The sequence below is a fragment of the Heterodontus francisci genome, chromosome 19 (assembly GCF_036365525.1).
Source record: "Heterodontus francisci isolate sHetFra1 chromosome 19, sHetFra1.hap1, whole genome shotgun sequence".
In the NCBI taxonomy this organism is placed as follows: Eukaryota; Metazoa; Chordata; class Chondrichthyes; order Heterodontiformes; family Heterodontidae; genus Heterodontus; species Heterodontus francisci.
Window position 1 is genome coordinate 15917806 of NC_090389.1, and position 20525 is coordinate 15938330.

At 44.1% G+C, this 20525-nt stretch overlaps 1 protein-coding gene across 7 annotated transcripts in view; it reads right to left on the reverse strand.

The window, feature by feature from the left end:
- Positions 1-10460: 10460 nt before the first annotated feature.
- LOC137379967 (DDB1- and CUL4-associated factor 1-like) overlaps positions 10461-20525 on the reverse strand; it is a 134291-nt gene continuing 124226 nt past the window's right edge. For 4 of the 7 annotated variants that reach the window (XM_068051402.1, XM_068051403.1, XM_068051397.1 and 1 more), the window contains one exon: positions 10461-14374. In XM_068051402.1, the coding sequence (XP_067907503.1) occupies positions 14316-14374 (59 nt within the window). In that variant the 3' untranslated portion in view covers positions 10461-14315. The remainder of the gene's footprint in view (positions 14375-20525) is intronic. The other 3 variants (XM_068051404.1, XM_068051398.1, XM_068051400.1) reach the window with 1 other exon arrangement.

Here is a 20525-nt window from a genome sequence, read left to right on the forward strand (position 1 = left end):
CCTGGCTAATGCCCTATGACACTGGTTCAAATCCCACCATGACATCTGGTGGAATTTAAATTCAATTAATAAAATTGAATTAGGTGGGTGGCATAGTGGCGCAGTGGTTAGCACCGCAGCCTTACAGCTCCAAGGACCCGGGTTCAATTCTGGGTACTGCTTTTGTGGAGTTTGCAAGTTCTCCCTGTGACCGCGTGGGTTATCACCGGGTGCTCCGGTTTCTTCCCACAGCCAAAGACTTGCAGGTTGATAGGTAAATTGGCCATTGTAAATTGCTCCTAGTGTAGGTAGGTGATAGGGAATATCTGATTACTGTAGGGTTAGTATAAATGGGTGGTTGTTGGTCGGCACTGACTCGGTGGGCCGAAGGGCCTGTTTCAGTGCTGTATCTCTAAATAAAAAAAATCTGGAATGGTGCCATGAAACTATCATCAATTGTTGCAAAAACCCTATCTTTAATTTAGGGAAGGAAATCTGCCACCCTTACCTGGTCTGGCCTACATGTGACCCCCAGACTCACAGCGGTTGACTCTTAACTGCCCTCTGAAATGGCCTAGCAAGCCATTCAGTTGTCAAGGGCAATTAGGGATGGGCAACAAATTCTGGCCTTGCCAGCGACGCCCACATCCCATGAAAGGATAAAAACCACTGCAGTCCCTCCAAGGCCAATATCGTCTTCCGAAGGTGTGATGCCCAGAACTGCTCACAATACTCCAGAGACATGGTCTAACCAGGGCTTTGTACAGCTGAAGCATGACTTCTACCCCCTTGTATTCTAACCCTATAGATATAAAGGCCAGCATGCCATTTTTGATTATTTTCTGTACCTGTTCATGACATTTTGATGATGTGTGTTTGTCTCTTTGGATCTCCACTGCTTCTAGCTTTTCCTCAATAAGAAAATACCCTGTTCTATCATTTTTAGCTCCAAAGTGGAAGGCCTCACATTTTCCTGCATTGAAATTCATTTGCCACAATTTTGCCCATTCATGTAATATAGAGTAGTGGTCATTCACAGCACAGAAGGAGGCTATTCGGCTGATCAAGTCCACAGAGCTATTCAGTCAGTCCCATCTCTTTGTAATTTTACACTTCCATCTATTCTGCTTACAATAACCCTATCTTTATGACATCAACAAATTTGAATATGTGGCTTTCTATCCCATCATCTAAGTCGTTAATAAATATGGTGAATAGCTGAGGTCCCAATTCAGATCACTGCAGGATGCCATTAATCACATCCTGCCAATTAGAGTACCTGCCCATTATCCCTACTCTCTGTCTCCTACCATTCAGCTAATTTCCTAATCAGATCAATAATTTGCCTTTAATTCCATGAGCTTCAACTTTACCTAATAGCCTCTGACGAGGGACTTTATCAAATGCCTTTTGGAAATCCATATAAATGACATCCATAGGCATTTCCCTATCCAGTACTTTAGTCACCTCTTCAAAAAGTTCAATCAGATTCGTCAGGCGTGACCTACCCTTTACAAACCTACAAAAGCAAAATACTGCAGATGCTGGAAATCTGGAATAAAAACAGAAAATGCTGGAAATACTCAGCACGTCTGGCAGCATCTATGGAGAGAGAAAAACAGAGTTAACGTTTCAGGGTGATGACCTTTCATCAGAACAGTCAATGAAAACTTGCTTTTACTCCCTAGGCCCCTCCGCCTCTCCTCCCCTCCTGCCACCTCCTATTCTGCACTTCTCGGGCCTCCCTCCCTCCCTCCATCATGGGGTGTGACATCACTCCGCCCTGCCGATCAGGATGGGCGAGGCTGATTCCACCCCCTGAATGGTGCAATCTGCCCATTCCCCATTTTGTGAATGACACAACCCCAATCATTTGGGACAGGCTCTGGGCCCCTCATGAGGGTGGATTTCTGCTGGAGGAGAGGACCGATTGAATGAGGAGAGCGGGTTGGGGGGTGTGGATGGAGGCAGTGGTGGGCAAACAGGATATGGGAGCTTTGGATGAGCTGATGTCAGTGGGAGGCTGGCCAGGAGACAGCATTGGAATAGTCGGATCTGGAAGTGACAAAGGTACAGAAGAGTGTTTGAGTGTTGGTGCTGAGAGATGGGAATATGGAAGCAGTTGGCTTCAAGAATGGAGAGGAGGTGGCATTTGACGTTCAGATCCTGGATTCAACAAGAAGCCGAGGTTTTCAGGCTCAAGAATGGTGAGGGAGAAGCAAGTGGGTGAAGCCACAAGCAAGGGAGCAGAGCTCAGGTGTACAAAGCGATGACTTTGCAACATTAAAACAAATTATCTGGTCATCATCACATTGCTGTTTGTGGGATCGTGCTGTGTGCAAATTGCCTGCTGCGTTTCCTACATTACAATAGTGACTACACTTCAAAAGTATAACGCTATAGAAATCCAAATTCTTCAATGTCCACAGATGCCGCCAGACATGAGCCTCATTTTAACTCCGTATAAGTGAATGGAGTTAAAATCGGGCCCAGTTCTGAGTGTTTGCAGCATCTTCTGCTTCTCATTCCAGCATCTACAGTATTTTCCCTGTTTTTTAAAATAATTCCCTCATCCAAATCTGTTTTAGCACTGGAATAGTTAATGCTAAATAGCTTCACCTTATTTTAGGCCCAGGAGCGGGAAGTGGGGGGGGGGGGGGGGGGGGGGAGACAGCTGGCAATCTCAAAGCCTTGTAGCCCTCCCTCCCTCCCCCACCCATACTGTAAATAAAGGCCTGCTCAGGGGCTGCTGTCGGCAGCCGCCTTTGTGCCAAGCAGCCTGAAGAACAATCTGGGTCATCTGTCTCTCACACAAAGCCAGGGCCTCCGGGACTGCAGCCACTGGAGCTGCGAATGTTCTGCAGTTGCTTTCTAAATATGGTTGACTGCATCCCCTCCCCCGCCACCCCCCCCCCCCCCACCCCCCCACACACACACACACAAACACACACATGCACGGATTGCAGGAAGGGATTCAGACAATGTGCCACACACTGCCCTGCATCCACTCCTCTTTCAATAATACTCCATTCTACTTCAATGAATAACCCATTCAACCTCCAACAATCTCATTCTGTTTTCAGGAAACACACAGCAAGAATTGAGAGGACAAGCTAGAACCGGCTTCAGAAGATTCACCTCCTACCAGACAAGGCGCTTCTCAATCACTTGGAAGAGACTCCTAGTGTTTCACTGTCCTTGATTTTGCTACAGGAATTTAAAATATAAGTTTCTTGACAGCAGCAACTTAGATAGTTGCTATGGCGATGAGGAGATGTCAGGCAGGGTGTAAGTGTTGTATAAAATGGAGGAAATCCTGCTCCCCTCCCCCACTCTCATTTAATTCATGATCTTTCTCATCTTAGCAGTTTTTGCTGCAAGCAATGATCTCCTGCTTACCAACGTGACAGATCCAGAAAGAATGTAACAAGATCAGATTAGACATGAAACCATTCTCTCCCTGACAGCAAAATAGCTGGTTAGAAATACGTCAACCTTCCCAGAACCCACTGCACTAAGGCAAGACAAAACAAAATGGCAGCTCCCCACATGGGGGAGAATCCATGATAACCCACGGTGAGGATTCCAAAGGGAGGGAATTTCTGAAGACAAGCACTTTCATCATTTTCCAACACACCAGAAAAAATACAGCAATGGTCCTTGAGAGTCCCTGACCACTCCCATAACATTGTTTATTTAATCCAAGGAGCCACATGGTGGCCATTTTGTTCAGGAGGCTGAAGATTCAGCCGAGTGACCAAGGTATAAATCTGGCTAATCTTACTGGGCATTCAGACCTCCCAGCCTGAAGGTTTCAGCAGTTGAAAACCTTTCATTTATTCTGTGAATACACTGCAGCTCTGTCAGTACCTGAACAGGAAAGGAATAAGTTAACATTTTGTCGGCAGATTCACAGTTTTTGAACTCCTGCAAAAGAATGAGTTGTAAATTCTTAGTCCTGGCCTGTGTAACCTAATCTGAGGAAAGACCCATACAACTGATGTTTAATGATAAAGAATTTGTGTTTAGACAGTGCATTATCACATCCTCAGGACATCCCAAAGTGCTTTACAGCCAATTAATTATTTTTGAAGTGTAGTCACCGTTACCCAGGCAAAGGCAGCTGCAAATTTGCCCACATTAACCCACAAACGGCAAATGAGTGAATACATTATTCAGTTTTAAATGGTGTTGGCTGAGGGAGAAATGTTTGCCAATAAACCAGGGAGAAGTACCCAATTGTTAATTTTTGCCTGAACAGGCACGTGGAAGCTAGGTCTAATGCTGGCACCTCTGACAGTGCAGCACTCCCTAAGTACCTTTCTGAAGCGTCCATCCAGACTATGCGCTCAAGTCGCAGAGAGGTGCGACAGACTGGCTCCGTCAGAAGGAGGTGGGGGTGGTCACCAAGTCACGGAGTCACCGAGTCACCAATAGAGGAAGCTCAATGGAACTATTCACAAGGTGGGGGCCACTCAAGAAATCTCAGCACAGAAACAGGCCATTCAGCCCAACCAGTCTCACTAACCCAGAGAACTCTCAATCCTCTTTGTTTTGGAGTTTTGATCTATCTTGTATTTTCACACCCATGTTTAGAAAGAGCTATTAATGCACAAGCATAGGAAAAGGAGGAGACCATTCTGCCCCTCAAGCCTGTTCCGGCATTTATGTAGATCATGGCTGATCTGTATCTTAACTCCATTTACCTTCCTTTGCTCCATTATCCCTTTGTTACCTTTATTTAATCAAACTCTGTTGATCTCACTCTTGGTAATTTCAATTGACTTAAGGCCTTTTGAGGGAGAGAGTTCCAGATTTCTATCACCCTTTGTGTGAAGAAATGTTTCCTGATTTCACTCCTGAATGGCCTAATTCTAATTTTAAGGTTATGCTTCCTTGTTCTGGATTCCCCCACCACAGGAGATAATTTCTCTGTAGCTACCTCCTTTTATTATTTTAAGCACATTGATTAGATCACCCCTCAATATTCTAAACTCAAGAGAATTCAATCTAAGTTCATACAACAAGCAGCATTAACTTAGTTTCTACACAGCTAGGCTTGTATTGGTATTTGATACACCTCACACCCATTGTGTTGGTAAGTCTCTGGTCCCCAGCAGGTCTTCCCTTTGAGCTGCAAACTGAGGGAGACAGTCAACAGAGAAAGTTGCACAGGCAGTTGGATGGGTTTTTAAAACAGAACAGTGTGAGAACAGCAAGGTCCAGCAAAAGCTGCAAAGACCAGTCAAGTTTTAGACAGAAAGCTGCAAGTAAAACCATTGGTCAGGCTCAGAAGGAGAATGCAAGAGAGTAGTAAAGAGTCATCAGTCTACAAATTAGTAGACATCCATTTCACAGGCACAAAACAGGCACCTAAGCATCCGCCATATTGGATGGGGCTTCTCAGCAGGCGGCCACAGTGTCTCCCTTAACAGTAATTCAAATCAGAAACTTGCCCAACAATTCGTAATACGAACAGGCAGCAAGGACCCTTCAGCAGTGCAAGTTAAATGGCTCATTCATTCCAGAAAAGTTAGTTGTCGGTTTGTCCTTTTAGGCTAACGGTTAACATCTGGCCATTTTTTGGTCTGCTTTCTCACAATATAATTGATTTCCTGACTTGTAAGAAGAAAGTGTTGCTTGTGTCGCACTGTGTTTTTGCTGCTTTATAAACAGTTGTACTGCAGTTATGGGTAGTCTGCCAGGGCTGCCATGAGCTGGAGGACAGGAAAGACAAGAGCAGCTGGGACCAGAGTGAGGAGGAAAGCACTGTGTGCAGGAGGCCATCCCCACAATAGGTCATTACCGAACACTTCTCCTACCTGAAAGGACCTGACAGAGTGGCCATAAACAAAATGTAAAACTTGGGAATTTGGTGAGAGTGGGAATTCAGTGCAGAGGGGGGGAAGGAGGAATTGCTTTTTGGCCCCAATATTTGTAAAGATTTGTGTTACAGGTAAATAATTTAATTTAACCTACCTATAATTTAAACTAGATCACGTAATTAGTTAAAAACTAAAAACTATAAGCTAAGTTGATTAAATACTTACATAAATAAAACAAGGTTAGATAGGGATGGCAGTGCAAATGGAATGCCACAACTGCAGCATGTGGAAACATAAGAACATAAGAAATAGGAGCAGGAGTAGACCATTTCGCCCGTCAAGCCTGTCTCACCATTCAATAAGATCACAGCTGATCTTGGGCTTCAACTCCACTTTACCACTCCCCATATCCCTTAATTCCCTGAGAGACCAAAAATCAATCTACCCCCAGCCTTAAATATATTCAACAATGGAGCATCTACAAGCCTCTGGGATAGAGAATTCCAAAGATTCACAACCCTTCGAGTGAAGAAATTTCTCCTAATCTCAGTCCTAAATAATCGTCCTCTTATCCTGAGACTGTGCCCCCATGTTTTAGATTCTTCAATCAGTGGAAACAACCTCTCAGGGTTTACCCTGTCAACCCCCTTCAGAACCTTGTAATGGAACAAGCAGTCTGATAAAATGGAGGCAATGGAGGGTTTCAGAGAGTTGGCGATGTGATTGAACTGGGTGTTGTCAGCGCACATGTGGAACCTGACATGTTTATGGCTGATGTTGTCAAAGGGCAGCACGTGTACGTGAAATAGAAGGGGGCCAAGGACAGATCCTTGGAGGACTCCAGAGGAAACAGTATAAATGCTGCGGGAAGCCATTGCTTCTCTGGCTATGACTAGCTAGATAAAAGTGGAACCAAGCAAGTACAGTCCCACCAGCTGGATGAGGATGGAGCGGCGTTGGAGGAAGCTAATTTGATCAGCTGTGTCAAAGGCTGCAGACAAGTCGAGAAGGATGAGGAGAGATAGTTTACCTTTGTCACAGTCACAGAGCATGTTCTGATGAAAGGTCACAGACCCGAAATGTTAACTGTTTCTTTCTCCACAGATGCTGCCAGACCTACTGTGTGTTTCCAGCAATTTCTGTTTTGATTTCAAATTTCCACTGTTTTGTTTTTATTTTAGGCGAAATTGGTTGTCAGTAGTTTAGTGTAATAGGTTCGAGGGAGCAGGAGGTGGGTCTCATGGACAAGATGAGCTCGGAGAGGGCATGGAAGGAGATAGGAGAGAAACTGGAGAAAGATGTGAGTTCCAGGACAAACCTTAGAGAAGGTTAGGCCCAATGGGCTAATGGAAGGAGGGACCTGGCAGAGGCAGCTGATTGGATGGTTTTGATCTTGACAAAATCCATGAGCTCCTTGCAGTTGTTATTGGAGGTGACAGGGGAAAGGGATTTAAGACAACAGTTTGCAGTAAAGAGAAAAGGGGTTATCTTTGCATTTGGGGATGATCCTGGAATAGTGAGCAGTTTCAGCAGAGGACAGCAAGTTCTTTATGTGGTCCAGCCAGAACTGGTGATAAATGGCTAAACCAGTTGACCGCCATAAACATTCAAGTCTGTGTCCCATTGAGAGTGACAATTGGGCCGTACTGGGGTAGGGGGGATGTATCAAGGTTGGAAAGAGTAAAGGTTTTGCTGGCGACAAGGGCAAAAATCAGAAGATTGTGGATTGAAGCCTCATTTCAGACTTGAATCCATATGCTATGCTGACACTCCAGTGTAGTACTGAGAGTCTTGCACAATCAGAGGTGCCATCTTTCAGATTAAATGTTAAAACAAGATCCCAGCTGGACATAACCAATCTCATGGGACTATTGGAGGAGGAGCAGGGACGTCCTCGCAGTGTCCTGGCAAATATTCATTCCACATCAGTGAGAGAGACTATCTGGTCATTAATCTCCTTGCTGTAAGAAAGACCTTGCCATGTACAAATTGGCTTCACCATTCCTACAACAGCGACTAAAGCACTTTAGGACCTCCTATGAAAGGGGCTATAGGAACAGGAGGAAGCCATTCAGTCCCTTGAACCTGTTCTGCCATTCAATTATATTTATGGCTAATTTGTATCTCAATCCCATTTATCTACCTTTGCCTCATATCCCTTGATACACTTACCTAACAAAAACTTACTGATCAGTCTTGGAAGCTTCAATTTGACCCCCAGAATCCAGACTTTGCTGGGTGGGGGATAAAAAGAATTCCTGATTTCTGCTACCCTTTGCATCAGTACAATTTTATTTGTTCTTTCCGAATTTATAAAGGAAGTTGAAGGATGTTGAATACATGTTGTACATCAAAATATACTGTGTACACTCACTCATCTATAGTGGAATGCAACCAGGAACATGGTCCCTCCCAAAGTCAAGCGAGTTTAGTTCTTCGTTTATCTCCTTTGCTCTAAACTGGTGCTGGTTAAATGTGACTGCTCCAAGTCACAAGTTCCTTCACCAACCCCTTGCACTATTGGCACTTGCTCACCCATCTTGCAGCAGACACAAGGGCATCATATACTCATAGAGACTGATGAAGCCACTTTTTTCCCAGGAGGGGCCGGTAAGGGACCAAAAGGGGATCTATGCATGGAGGCAGAGGGCATGGCGGAGATGCTAAATAAGTACTTTGCATTTGTCTTTACCAAGGAAGAAATGCTGCTGAGGTCAGAGCAAAAGATGAGGTAATAGATTCTGGTTGGGCTAAAAAAAAAATGGATAAAAAGCAGTTATTAGAAAGACGGGCTGGACCTGCAAGTTTATACGTCACCAGGGCCAGATGGGATACATCCAAGGATACTGAGGGAATTAAGGATGGCAATTGGAAAGATACTGGCCATAATCTTCCAACCTTCCTTAGGCATGGGGGATGGTACCAGAGGACTGGAAAAATTCAAGCATTACACTCGTGTTCAAAAACAAAGTGCAAGGATAAGGCCAGAAACTACAGCCCAGTCAATTTAACCTTAGTGGTGGGATCTCTTTTAGAAATGACCCTTCGAAGTCACTTGGACAAATGTAGAGCAAGGCAAGCCAGCACTGATTTATTAAAGGCAAATAGTGTTTAACCAACTTGGGTTTTTTTGATAACAGAGATGGTTAATGAGGGTAATGCAGTTGATGTGGTATATATGGACCTCCAAGAGGCATTTGATAAAGTACCATGTAATAGGCTTGTCATCAATGTTGAAGTCAATGGAATAAAAGGGACAATGACAACATGGAGATAAAGTTGGGTGAATGATGGGAAACAGTGGTTTTCAGACTGGAGGAAGGTATTTAGCAGAGTTCCCTAGGGGGCAGTACAAAGACCACTGCTTTTCTTGATATACAATAATGACTGAAACTTATGCATGCAGGGTACAATTTCAAAATTTGCAGATGACACAAAATTTGGAAGCATTGTACATTGTGAGGAGGTTGGTGATAGACTTAAAGAGGACTTAGGCTGGTGGAATGGGCTGACGCATGGCAGATAAAACTTAATGCAGAGAAAATATAAAGATACATTTTGGTAGAAAGACTGGAGAAGCGCAATATAATCTAAAGGTGATGCAGGATCAGAAAGTTCTATGTGCACAAATCGTTGAAGATGGCAGGGCAGGTTAAGAAAGTGGTTAAAAAGGCATACAGGATTCTGGGTTTTATAAATAGAGGCATAGAGTACAAAAGCAAGGATATAATGGTGAACCTTTATGAAACACTGGTCTGGTATTATGTCCAATTCTGGGATTGTACTTTAGGAAGGACCTGTAAGCTACACAAGAATGGTTCCAGGATGGAGGGACTTCAGTTATGTGCAGACTGGAGAAGCTGGAGTTGTTTTCCTTATAGAAGGTTGAGGGGAGATTTGATAGAGGTGTTCAAAATCATAAGGGGTCTAGACAGAATAGATAGAAAAAATTTTCTCATTGGCAGAAGGATCGAGAACAAGAGGACACCAATTTAAGGTGATTGGCAAAAAGACAGTGACATGAGGAAAAAATTTTTTTTAAAAAACAAAGTGAGTGGTTAGGATCTGGCACGCACGTCCTTGAGTGTGATGGAGACAGATTCAATAGTGGCTTTCAAAAGAGAATTGGATAAGCACCTGAAGAGAAAAAAATTGCAGGGCTTCAGAGAAATAGTGGGGAGTGAGACAAACAGAAATGCTCTTGCAGAGAGCTGGCACAGACATGATGGGCCAAATGGCCTCCTTTTTTCTGTAATCATTCTATGATTCAAATAGGCTGCCACGTTTCCAACAGTGACTAGACTTTAAAAAGTATTTCATTGGCTGTAAAGCATGTTGGGGACATCCTGAGGTCATGAAAGGTACTGTAGGAATGAAAGCAGTTTCTTTCTTCCCTTGAAAAAGGAGGGCAAAAAAAAAGCTAGGGCTAATAACACAAACAGACACTGATTTTGTAATCTTTATTCATTTGATTTCCTGTAATAAAAATATTTCGCTGAATTCTGTACAAGGCCTAATATTTTTACAGTTTCCTCTTTGTGCTTCGTATCACACACTCCTAAATTACAAGAAAATACACAAAATCATTGACATCCCTCTGGCCAGGTGAACGCAGCCCTGGTTCCTGTTTGTTTTTCTCCCCCCCCCCCCCCCCCATTGACCAGCTTTCAAATTTCATTATATATATATATATATATAATGAAAAACAAGATTGTTTTTTTTTTAAAAAAAAGCACCATCCTTGACATCACATGCCCTGGTACCGCTGCGTGCGACCAGCATTCCTTGCACTCTAGCACCACTTAGTGGCAGAAACTTGTATTAGGACCAATTAGCTCAAGTCAACAAGCAGCTACTGTCAGGCAAACAGCAGAGGATTAAAAAAGTAATCCTTTCTTAACAGGATTTTCCCCAAGTCCTCCAATGAAGAATTACTTCAGTAGCACTACTACCCTCAACCTTATAAGCCCACAGACAATAACAGTATGCTGAGACTTTGCTGCTTTGAATCTGTTCCATTACGCTGTTGTCCACATTAGGTTCAAAAGTAATTTGAAGCATGCCTGCAGCAAGGCTCGTTAGTGCTATGCTCAACTTGCTTTAGGGCAACAGTTTCCAGATCAATAATGATTGCCAAGTTCATTTATTATGGTGGTAAGATGTACTGGAGCTATTCCTCCACCCCAGAGAGTTTTAGCTTCATGAGATAGATGGCAATGCTGGGGACATAGAACATATTCCACTTCAGGAATTTAGAATCAGCATCAGGCACTTGTAGGTTAGAAACAGAGTAAAACTCCCTCTACACTGTCCTATCAAACAGTCCCAGGGCAGGTCCAGCATCATTTCGATACAGAGAAAAAGGTCCCTCTACACTGTCCCAAAGTGCATCAGGCCCAAACAGAGGCAGGTCCTACAAATGGATATTTAACAGACTCAAGCCCTGCAATCTGGTCCTTGAAGCTCAGACCCCAGTCTGTCGCCCTGAAGTCTCTTATTGACTGGTCTGTCCTGTTAGAATTTCATGAACCTGGAGATTTGATAAGGGCTGTTTTAAGCACTAATGGACAATTCCTAAATCAGAACACCCAGATTTTGTGCAAATGAATGGTATTTAAATTAAACACATTTAAACTTTGTAGCCCAAGGCTTTGTGGTAAACAGAACGCAGACACCCATCCTATTGCACCAGTGTGACATTACCCAGACCAGCCACTTGAGCAAGATCACTAACCAAGCCTCATGGGTCCATCTCCACCAACAGAAAGATGAAGACTTCCCAAAAAATCATTGTATCGAGGATTCGAACAGCCAGTGGACAAGGGAGATTTTCAACACAGCCAAAGTTGGATTTGAATTCAGGTCTCAGATGAAAGGTCAGCACATATTCCACCCAGTTCCCCCTTTCTGCACCCCCAATGCCCAAGATACATGATTTAAAAAAAATACAGAAGAGATGGATGCTGAGCACTGTGTCCAAGTCAGAAACTTATGGTGCTTATTCAAAACTATGAAACCATGTTTGCTAATCTGCAACAGGATGGAACAGGCTTCAATATCCTACCCTCTTCCAAATCATTGTTTGCGCACAATATTTGGTTACTATACCAACGCAGAGTGCAGTAGAGCACAGTCACTCACTGCTTAAAGTGGCACCAAGACTCCATCTCAGCTCCAATTCCAGATAAGAGGTGAGGGGGGTGGGGGGGAGGGACCTCAAAAGGGCAAGGGGACAATTTAAGAACTACCGTCGTTATGTCAAGATTTCAGTGACTTGGTTGCAGTCTTGCTTGTCGTAAACCACAGCTAAAGTCTTTATCTAGAAGACAGCAAGTGAAAAGGGCTGGCAGAGAATAATATACTTAAAAGAACATCCAGACACTGTAATATCATAAAACAGACACACCACTGAATTACAGTATCATGACAAGATCTCAAATGGGAGCATCTTCAATCTTAATTTTGCTGGAAATATAATCTGTCACCCTCTCCTGATTTATTGCAATGAAAATCAATTCACAACTGTCACCAGCAAACCAACAATCTGTCATTCAGATTGCTGAATTAAGCCTGGCAGGGTGTTGGCATGTGTTATCCTGAGAAACACGTGCAGTGGTACATTACAATTCCTTGATAAAACTGCTCCTCTATATGACTGCCTGTTGTAAAGTTAGTGAGATATGAAACCTGGTGCAAGTTAGAGCACAGACTTTTCATATTTGGGACAATTCAGCCCACAATGGTGGGATGAAACTGCTTCCTTTGCATGAATTGAGGTGAGTTTAAACCTGGGTGTCTGCAAAAGGGGTAATTAGCCAGCATGGTCATTCAGAGAAGCCACAAAGATAGCCAGGGTAGGAAATGTTACTAGCCACCCCTACTGCACCAGAGAGCCTTTTCTGATGTTAGGGTGACGTGAAAGATGCTTCACCCAGCAGTCACATTTAACACATGTTCCACGTGACTTGCAATGCTTCCTGGAGTGTAAAAGGGAATAATTCCTGCATCCCTCACCTTGTTCAGAAGAGGAACTCATTACAAACACACTGTTAGCAGGGCACCCCCAGTCACAGGCTGCTCACTATTTTTTCTGTTCAATTCCACAGGGTTATGATCTCTCCTTTCTTTAACTATTAATATATAAATATGGAGTCAGGGTCATTGAACAAGCAGTGAATGGAGTACTTGGATATCTTGATTTGAAGTTTGTGTATGTATCAGAGACCACCCATGTACAAATGCATACGTATTGGTATTAAAAAAAAACAATTTTGAGAATGTGTCTGGCCAGAATTTGCCAGCTGTGAAGGCAGCACGTTAGTTTCAATAGTCATGTTAACTGCATTCTAAACTCAAATTCAGGAGTTGCCATTCACAACCCTCCCCAGACAGTTACACCTTCACTCTCGAGCAAGGGCACAATGCAATCTGTAAAACTTAACATTTAGTTTAATCCACTCTGTCTTTATTCAATTGTGACAAGGTGTCTCAGACAACCAGGCAATGTATGCTGTGCTTTTCTCCCTGCTCTTCTGGAAAGTCAAGGGGCGGGATTCATAGCGATAAAAGCGAGGAGTAATACTGGATCAAGTTAAAACAAAAGGAGCAGAAACAAAGGATTGCCAACACTCCTCAGTGCACATCTTGATTGTCGACGCAGGTAAATCTGGACAGGGGCGTGCCTGAGCCGAGGGAAATGCTAGACATTGATTCCTGCCAGGTCCACCAATCCACCTGGAGCAACTGCTTTGCGCACTTGTCACATGGATGGGCGATTAAAGATGATCATTTATTGGCACATCTGCTACTTCTCAGGATCCTGATTAATCTATTAACACTTATCGTACCCAGGAGACCACTGCAACTAAAGCACAAAATCTATTCCGTAACACCGATTGAGAGGGTCCCTAATGTTAAAATACCAGCAGTGACGAGATGCATTGAGCAGGGAACAGAGTTCGGTCCAGAAGCTTTACCCGTGATAATACAGATGGAAAATTATGGCCCATCTCGTCATTATGACCACCCTCGATATATGGTTCTCTTTATAAACCTTCCACTCTTTTAGCTTTTTTTTTTAATATATATATATATATATATATATATAAAATATATATACACACACACACACACACAAATGTCATTTGCAAAAGTCCATTAAAAAAAGGCTCTCAGTTTTTAAATGCACAGTGTCTCCATCCTGTGAAGCTGCTTGAGGGTCGAGTGACAGATCCCACACAATCTCTCTGCTTCTGAGCCACTGAGGCAAGATCATTCCACAGTCCATGGGAGCTGACCAGTCTTTGTAGCTGCACACAACGTTATGGGAAAGTTAAGTGGATTGATCATTTTTTTTTTGTTTCTTCTTTCTTCCCATGTATGTGGGTCAGGGCTGAACTCGGGGTCCCTGATGTAAAACATTCATTCTTCTTGCTATCCTCTGCTGCCCGAGGGGCATTCCTCATACCTAGACCTTGATTCCTGCCAGTTGCACCAATCCACCTCGTGGCATCATTCATTCAAGGACAGGATAATATCATCTTCCAGGTCGGAGTTATCCGTGGTATCTGCTGGATGAAGAAAACAGGACAGTTAGTAACCATTAAAACAGGGACCTTTTACAACAAAGGATTTGAAGTAGCATGGACATTTAGTTTCAAGTGGAGTTGCACTAGATTAGAAGTTAACTAGCTGACTGTTTGCACTGGGACATTTCTTGTTGCCCAAAATTTCTGACCCTCCCCCCACCTTAACCTTCTAAAGCCGCTGATATGTTAGGAGTAGCATCCATGAATGCCAGGATATAGTTCAGGTGCTAGAATATTACCCACTATTGAAGATTCCAAAGCTCTCCTGGTCAGCCTCCTGTCTTCAACACTCTACAAACTTCAGTTCATCCAAAACTCCACTGGCCCCTAATTTACATCAACACCCATTCACCCTTCACCTCAATGCTTGCTGACCACCTGGTCCACAGACAACGTGAATTAAAAATTTCCGTTCATATGTTCCAATCCCTCCATGCCTTCAGCCCTCCCGATCTCTAACTTCCTACCGAAGTACTGTGTAGAGGTATCAGCCAAGTTTATGCGCACAAGTCTTTGGAGTGGGACTTCTGACTAAGGTGAGAGTGTACTACTGAGCAAAGGCTGATGCTTTACGAATAACCAAAGTACAGTACTCAAAGAAAACAGGCATTTATATTATGAAGGAAATAATGAGCGTTTTCAATGCAGTGTTTAATCACACCTCTACCTGCATACTGTGCAACATTTATTTCAAATTCGATGATTGACTTTGATAAACTAGTTGCTGACCAGCAAGAATCCAACTGGATTAAATGAGACTCCACAGTTCCTACCGGAACAACTGAGCATGTCTGCTTTCAGCAGTGCAGACCTTTAAACAACAAAACTTGCACACTCATTAACCCAGTGAAACATTCCAAAAGGTGGCTAGCAGGATTGGATACCAAGCAAGAACTGGAAGAGGCGACGATGACTGGCGACATGGTCAAAGCGATTGGTTTAAGAGGTACCTTTTCAAGGTGCAGACTGATGCAAAGTGGAGGAGAATGCCAGAGCAGAGGTGTGATGGCTGAAGGCATTGCTGTCAGAACAAAGAACAGTACAGCACAGGAACAGGCCATTCGGCCCTCCAAGCCTGCGCCGATCTTGATGCCTGCCTAAACTAAAACCTTCTGCACTTCCAGGGGCCTTATCCCTCTATTCCCATCCTATTCATGTATTTGTCAAAATGTCTCTTAAAACGTCACTATCGTACCTGCTTCCACCACCTCCCCCGGCAGCAAGTTCCAGGCACTCACCACCCTCTGTGTAAAGAACTTGCCTCGCACATCCCCTCTAAACTTTGCCCCTCTCACCTTAAACCTATGTCCCCTAGTAACTGACTCTTCCACCCTGGGAAAAAGCTTCTGACTATCCACACTGTCCATGCCACTCATAACTTTGTAAACCTCTACCATGTCGCCCCTCCACCTCCGTCGTTCCAGTGAAAACAATCCGAGTTTATCCAACCTCTCCTCATAGCTAATGCCCTCCAGACCAGGCAACATCCTGGTAAACCTCTTCTGTACCCTCTCCAAAGCCTCCACGTCCTTCTGGTAGTGTGGCGACCAGAATTGCACACAATATTCTAAGTGTGGCCTGACTAAAGTTCTGTACAGCTGCAGCATGACTTGCCAATTTTTATACTCTATGCCCCGACCGATGAAGGACCTTATCTACCTGCGTTGCCACTTTGTGACTTGTGGACCTGTACGCCCAGATCTCTCTGCCTGTCAGTGCTAAGGGTTCTGCCATTTACTGTATACTTCCCACCTGCATTAGACCTTCCAAAATGCATTACCTCACATTTGTCCGGATTAAACTCCATCTGCCATTTCTCCGCCCAAGTCTCCAACCGATCTATATCCTGCTGTATCCTCTGACAATCCTCATCATTATCCACAACTCCACCAACCTTTGTGTCTCCGCAAACTTACTAATCAGACCAGCTACATTTTCTTCCAAATCATTTATATATACTACAAAGAGCAAAGGTCCCAGCACAGATCCCTGCGGAACACTAGTCACAGCCCTCCATTCAGAAAACCACCCTTCCACTGCTACCCTCGGTCTTCTATGACTGAGCAGTTCTGTATCCATCTTGCCAGATCACCTCTGATCCCGTGTGACTTCACCTTTTGTACCAGTCTGCCATGAGGGACCTTGTCAAAGGCTTTACTGAAGTCCATATAGATAACATCCACTACCCTTCCTTCATCTATCATCTTTGTCACTTCCTCAAAAAACTCAATCAAATTAGTGAGACACGACCTCCCCTTCACAAAACCATGCTGCCTCTCGCTAATAAGTTCGTTTGCTTCCAAATGGGAGTAAATCCTGTCCCGAAGAATCCTCTCTAATAATTTCCCTACCACTGACGCAAGGCTCACCGGCCTATAATTTCCTGGATTATCCTTGTTACCCTTCTTAAACAAAGGAACAACATTGGCTATTCTCCAGTCCTCTGGGACCTCACCTGTAGCCAATAAGGATGCAAAGATTTCTGTCAAGGCCCCAGCAATTTCTTCCCTTGCCTCCCTCAGTATCCTGGGGTCGATCCTATCAGGCCCTGGTGACTTATCTACCTTAATGTTTTGCAAGAGACCCAACACCTCCTCCTTTTTGATAATGAGATGACTGAGACTATCTGCACTCCCTTCCCTAGGCTCATCATCCACCAAGTCCTTCTCTTTGGTGAATACTGATGCAAAGTGCTCATTTAGTACCTCGCCCATTTCCTCTGGCTCCACGCATAGATTCCCTCCTCTGTCCTTGAGTGGGCCAACCCTTTCCCTGGTTACCCTCTTGCTCTTTATATACGTATAAAAAGCCTTGGGATTTTCCTTAATCCTGTTTGCCAATGACTTTTCATAACCCCTTTTAGCCCTCCTGACTCCTTGCTTAATTTCCTTCCTACTGTCTTTATATTCCTCAAGTGCTTAGTCTGTTCCTAGCCTTTCGGCCATTACGAATGCTTTCTTTTTCTTTTTGACGAGGTTCACAATATCCCGCATTATCCAAGGTTCCCGAAACTTGCCAAACTTATCCTTCTTCCTCACAGGAACATGCCGGTTCTGGATTCTAATCAACAGACGTTTGAAAGATTCCCACATGTCAGATGTTGATTTACCCTCAAACAGCCGCCCCCAATCTAAATTCTTCAGTTAATGCCTAATATTGTTATAATTAGCCTTCCCCCAATTTAGCACCGTCACCCGAGGACTACTCTTATCCTTATCCACAAGTACCTTAAAACTTATGGAATTATGGTCACTGTTCCCGAAATGCTCCCCTACTGAAATTTCGACCACCTGGCCGGGCTCATTTCCCAATACCAGGTCCAGTACGGCCCTATCCCTAGTTGGACTATCTATGTATTGTTTCAAGAAGCCCTCCTGGATGCTCCTTACAAATTCTGCCCCATCCAAGCCCCTAGCACTAAGTGAGTCCCAGTCAATATAGGGGAAGTTAGAATCACCCACCACTACAACCCTGTCACCTTTACATCTTTCCAAAATCTGTCATATCTGCTCCTCTACCTCCCGCTGGCTGTTGGGAGGCCTGTAGAAAACCCCCAACATCGTGACTGCACCCTTCCTATTCCTGAGCTCCACCCATATTGCCTCGCTGCATGAACTCTGAGGTGTCCTCCCGCAGTACAGCTGAGATATTCTCCTTAACAAGTAATGCAACTCCCCCAACCCTTTTACATCCCCCTCTATCCCACCTGAAGCTTCTAAATCCTGGAACATTTAGCTGCCAATCCTGTCCTTCCCTCAACCAAGTCTCTGTAATAGCAACATCACAGTTCCAAGTACTAATCCAAGCTCTAAGTTCATCTGCCTTACATGTTATACTTCTCGCATTGAAACAAATGCACTTCAGACCACCAGTCCCGCTGTACTCAGCAACATCTCCCTGCCTGCTCTTCCTCTTACTGGCCTTATTTACTAGTTCCCCCTCATTTATTTCACTTGCTGTCCTACTGCTCTGGTTCCCACCCCCCTGCCACATAGTTTAAACCCTCCCGAGTGATGCTAGCAAACGTAGTGGAATGAAAGGATGGGTAAAAGAGAATGCAGGAGGTGGGTCTGTGTTTAAAATCATCACTGAGACAAGTAGAGGAGAGAGAAAAAGAGACAGTACTTTATACCAAAGTTGCACCTTCACTCTGAAAGCTTCAAGCATAAATAATCCTCGGTGGTGAGTATGTACTGCATTCCACCAAGTGAAGATATCAATGGACTGGTCAGGTGGGCAGAAAAGTGGCAAATGGAATTCAACTCAGAAGTGCGAGGTGATGCATTTGGGGAGATCAAACAGGGCAAAGGAATACACAATTAATGGAAGAATACTGAGAGGTGTTGAAAACGTGAGGGGCCTTGGAGTGAATGTCCACAGATCCCTGATGGTATCAGGGCAGATCGATAAGGTGGTTAAAAAGGCATATGGAATCCTTTACTTTATTGGCCGAGGTGCAGCATACAAGACCAGGGAACTGTATAACTCATTGGTTAGGCCACAACTTGAGTACTGTGTGCAGTTCTGGTCACCTCATTACAGAAAGGATGTCATTGCACTAGAGAGGGTACAGAGGAGATTTATGAGGATGTTGCTGGCATTGGAAAAATGCAGCTATGAAGAAAGATTGGATGGGCTGGACAAAGGAGGCTGAGGGGAGATCTGATTGACATGTATAAAATTTTGAGGGTCTGGATACAGTGGAGGTGAAGGGCCTATTCACCTCAGCAGAGAGGTCAGTGACTAGGGGGCATAGATATAAAGTGATTGATAGAAAGATTAGAGGGGAGAAGAAGAAAGGTTTTTTCACCCAGAGGGTGTTGGGGGTCTGGAATTCACTGCCTGAAAGGATAGTAGGGTCAGAAACCCTCAACTCATTTAAAAGGTGTCTGGAAATGCACCTCAATGCTGTAACCTGCAGGGCTATGGAGTAAATGCTGGAAAGTGGGATTGGTCTGGGTGGCTTGTTTTTTGGGCGGTGCAGACATGATGGGCTAAGTGGTTTCTTTCAGCAGCTCGAGAGCTTGAAAGACATGGTATCACACCTGTCGTGTAGTTTAAAAAAAAATTCTTTCATGGGATGTGGGCGTCACTGGCAAGGCCAGTGTTTGTTGCTCATCCCCATCTTCCCTTGACAATTGAGTAGCTTGCAGAGGGCAGTTAAGTGTCAACCACACTGCTGTGGATCTGGAGTCACATGTAGGCCAGGCCACACAAGAACATCAGATTTCCTTCCCTAAAGGACATTAGTGAACCAGATGGGTTTGTATGGTGCTCTTTTATAAACTTTCCACATATATACATGCACACACACACACATATACAAACGTCCTTTGCAAAATCCATTAAAATAATGCCTCAGTTTTTAAATGCACCATGTCTCCATCCTGTGAAGCTGCTTGAGGGTCGAGCAGCAGACCCCACACAACCTTGCCGCATGGCCCATGGTATTGGAATAGCAGTGGAGAGGTTCAAATCCCACCACCAAGGCAAGTTCGGAAAATTAATTCAATAAACCTGGTGATTTGCAGGCTGGACAATGAAAACTGCATAAAAACACAACGGGTTCACTAATATCCTTAAGGGAAAAAAACCTGCTACCCCTAACTGGTCTGGTCTACACAGCCTAATCTGCTCACCAAATCCCCCAAAGACTCTCCAGCATCTACAAGTCAGGAGTGTGAAGGAATACTCTCCACTTGCCTGGATGGGTGCAGCTACAAAACTCAAGCAGCTCAGGACAAAGCTGTTAGACTGATCAGCACTTTACCCACTTGACTAAACTTCCACCCCCTCCACCACTGGCAGTACTGCAGCAGCAGTGTGTACATTTCACAGGGTGTATTGCAGCAACTCATCACCAAGGCTTCTTTGGCAGCACCTCCCAAGCCACTGAGCTCCACTATTAGAAGGACCAAGGCAGCAGTTGCAATAGGAACATCTCCTCCTCCAAGTCACACATCATCCTGACTTGGACATATATTGCCATTCTTTCATCATGGCTGTGTCAAAATCCTGGAACACTATTCAACAGCACTGTGGGAGCACCTTCATCATTTCAGCTGCAGTGGTTCAAGGCAGCAGCCTACCATTCTCTCAAAGGCAACTAGGGATGGGCAATGAATACTGACTT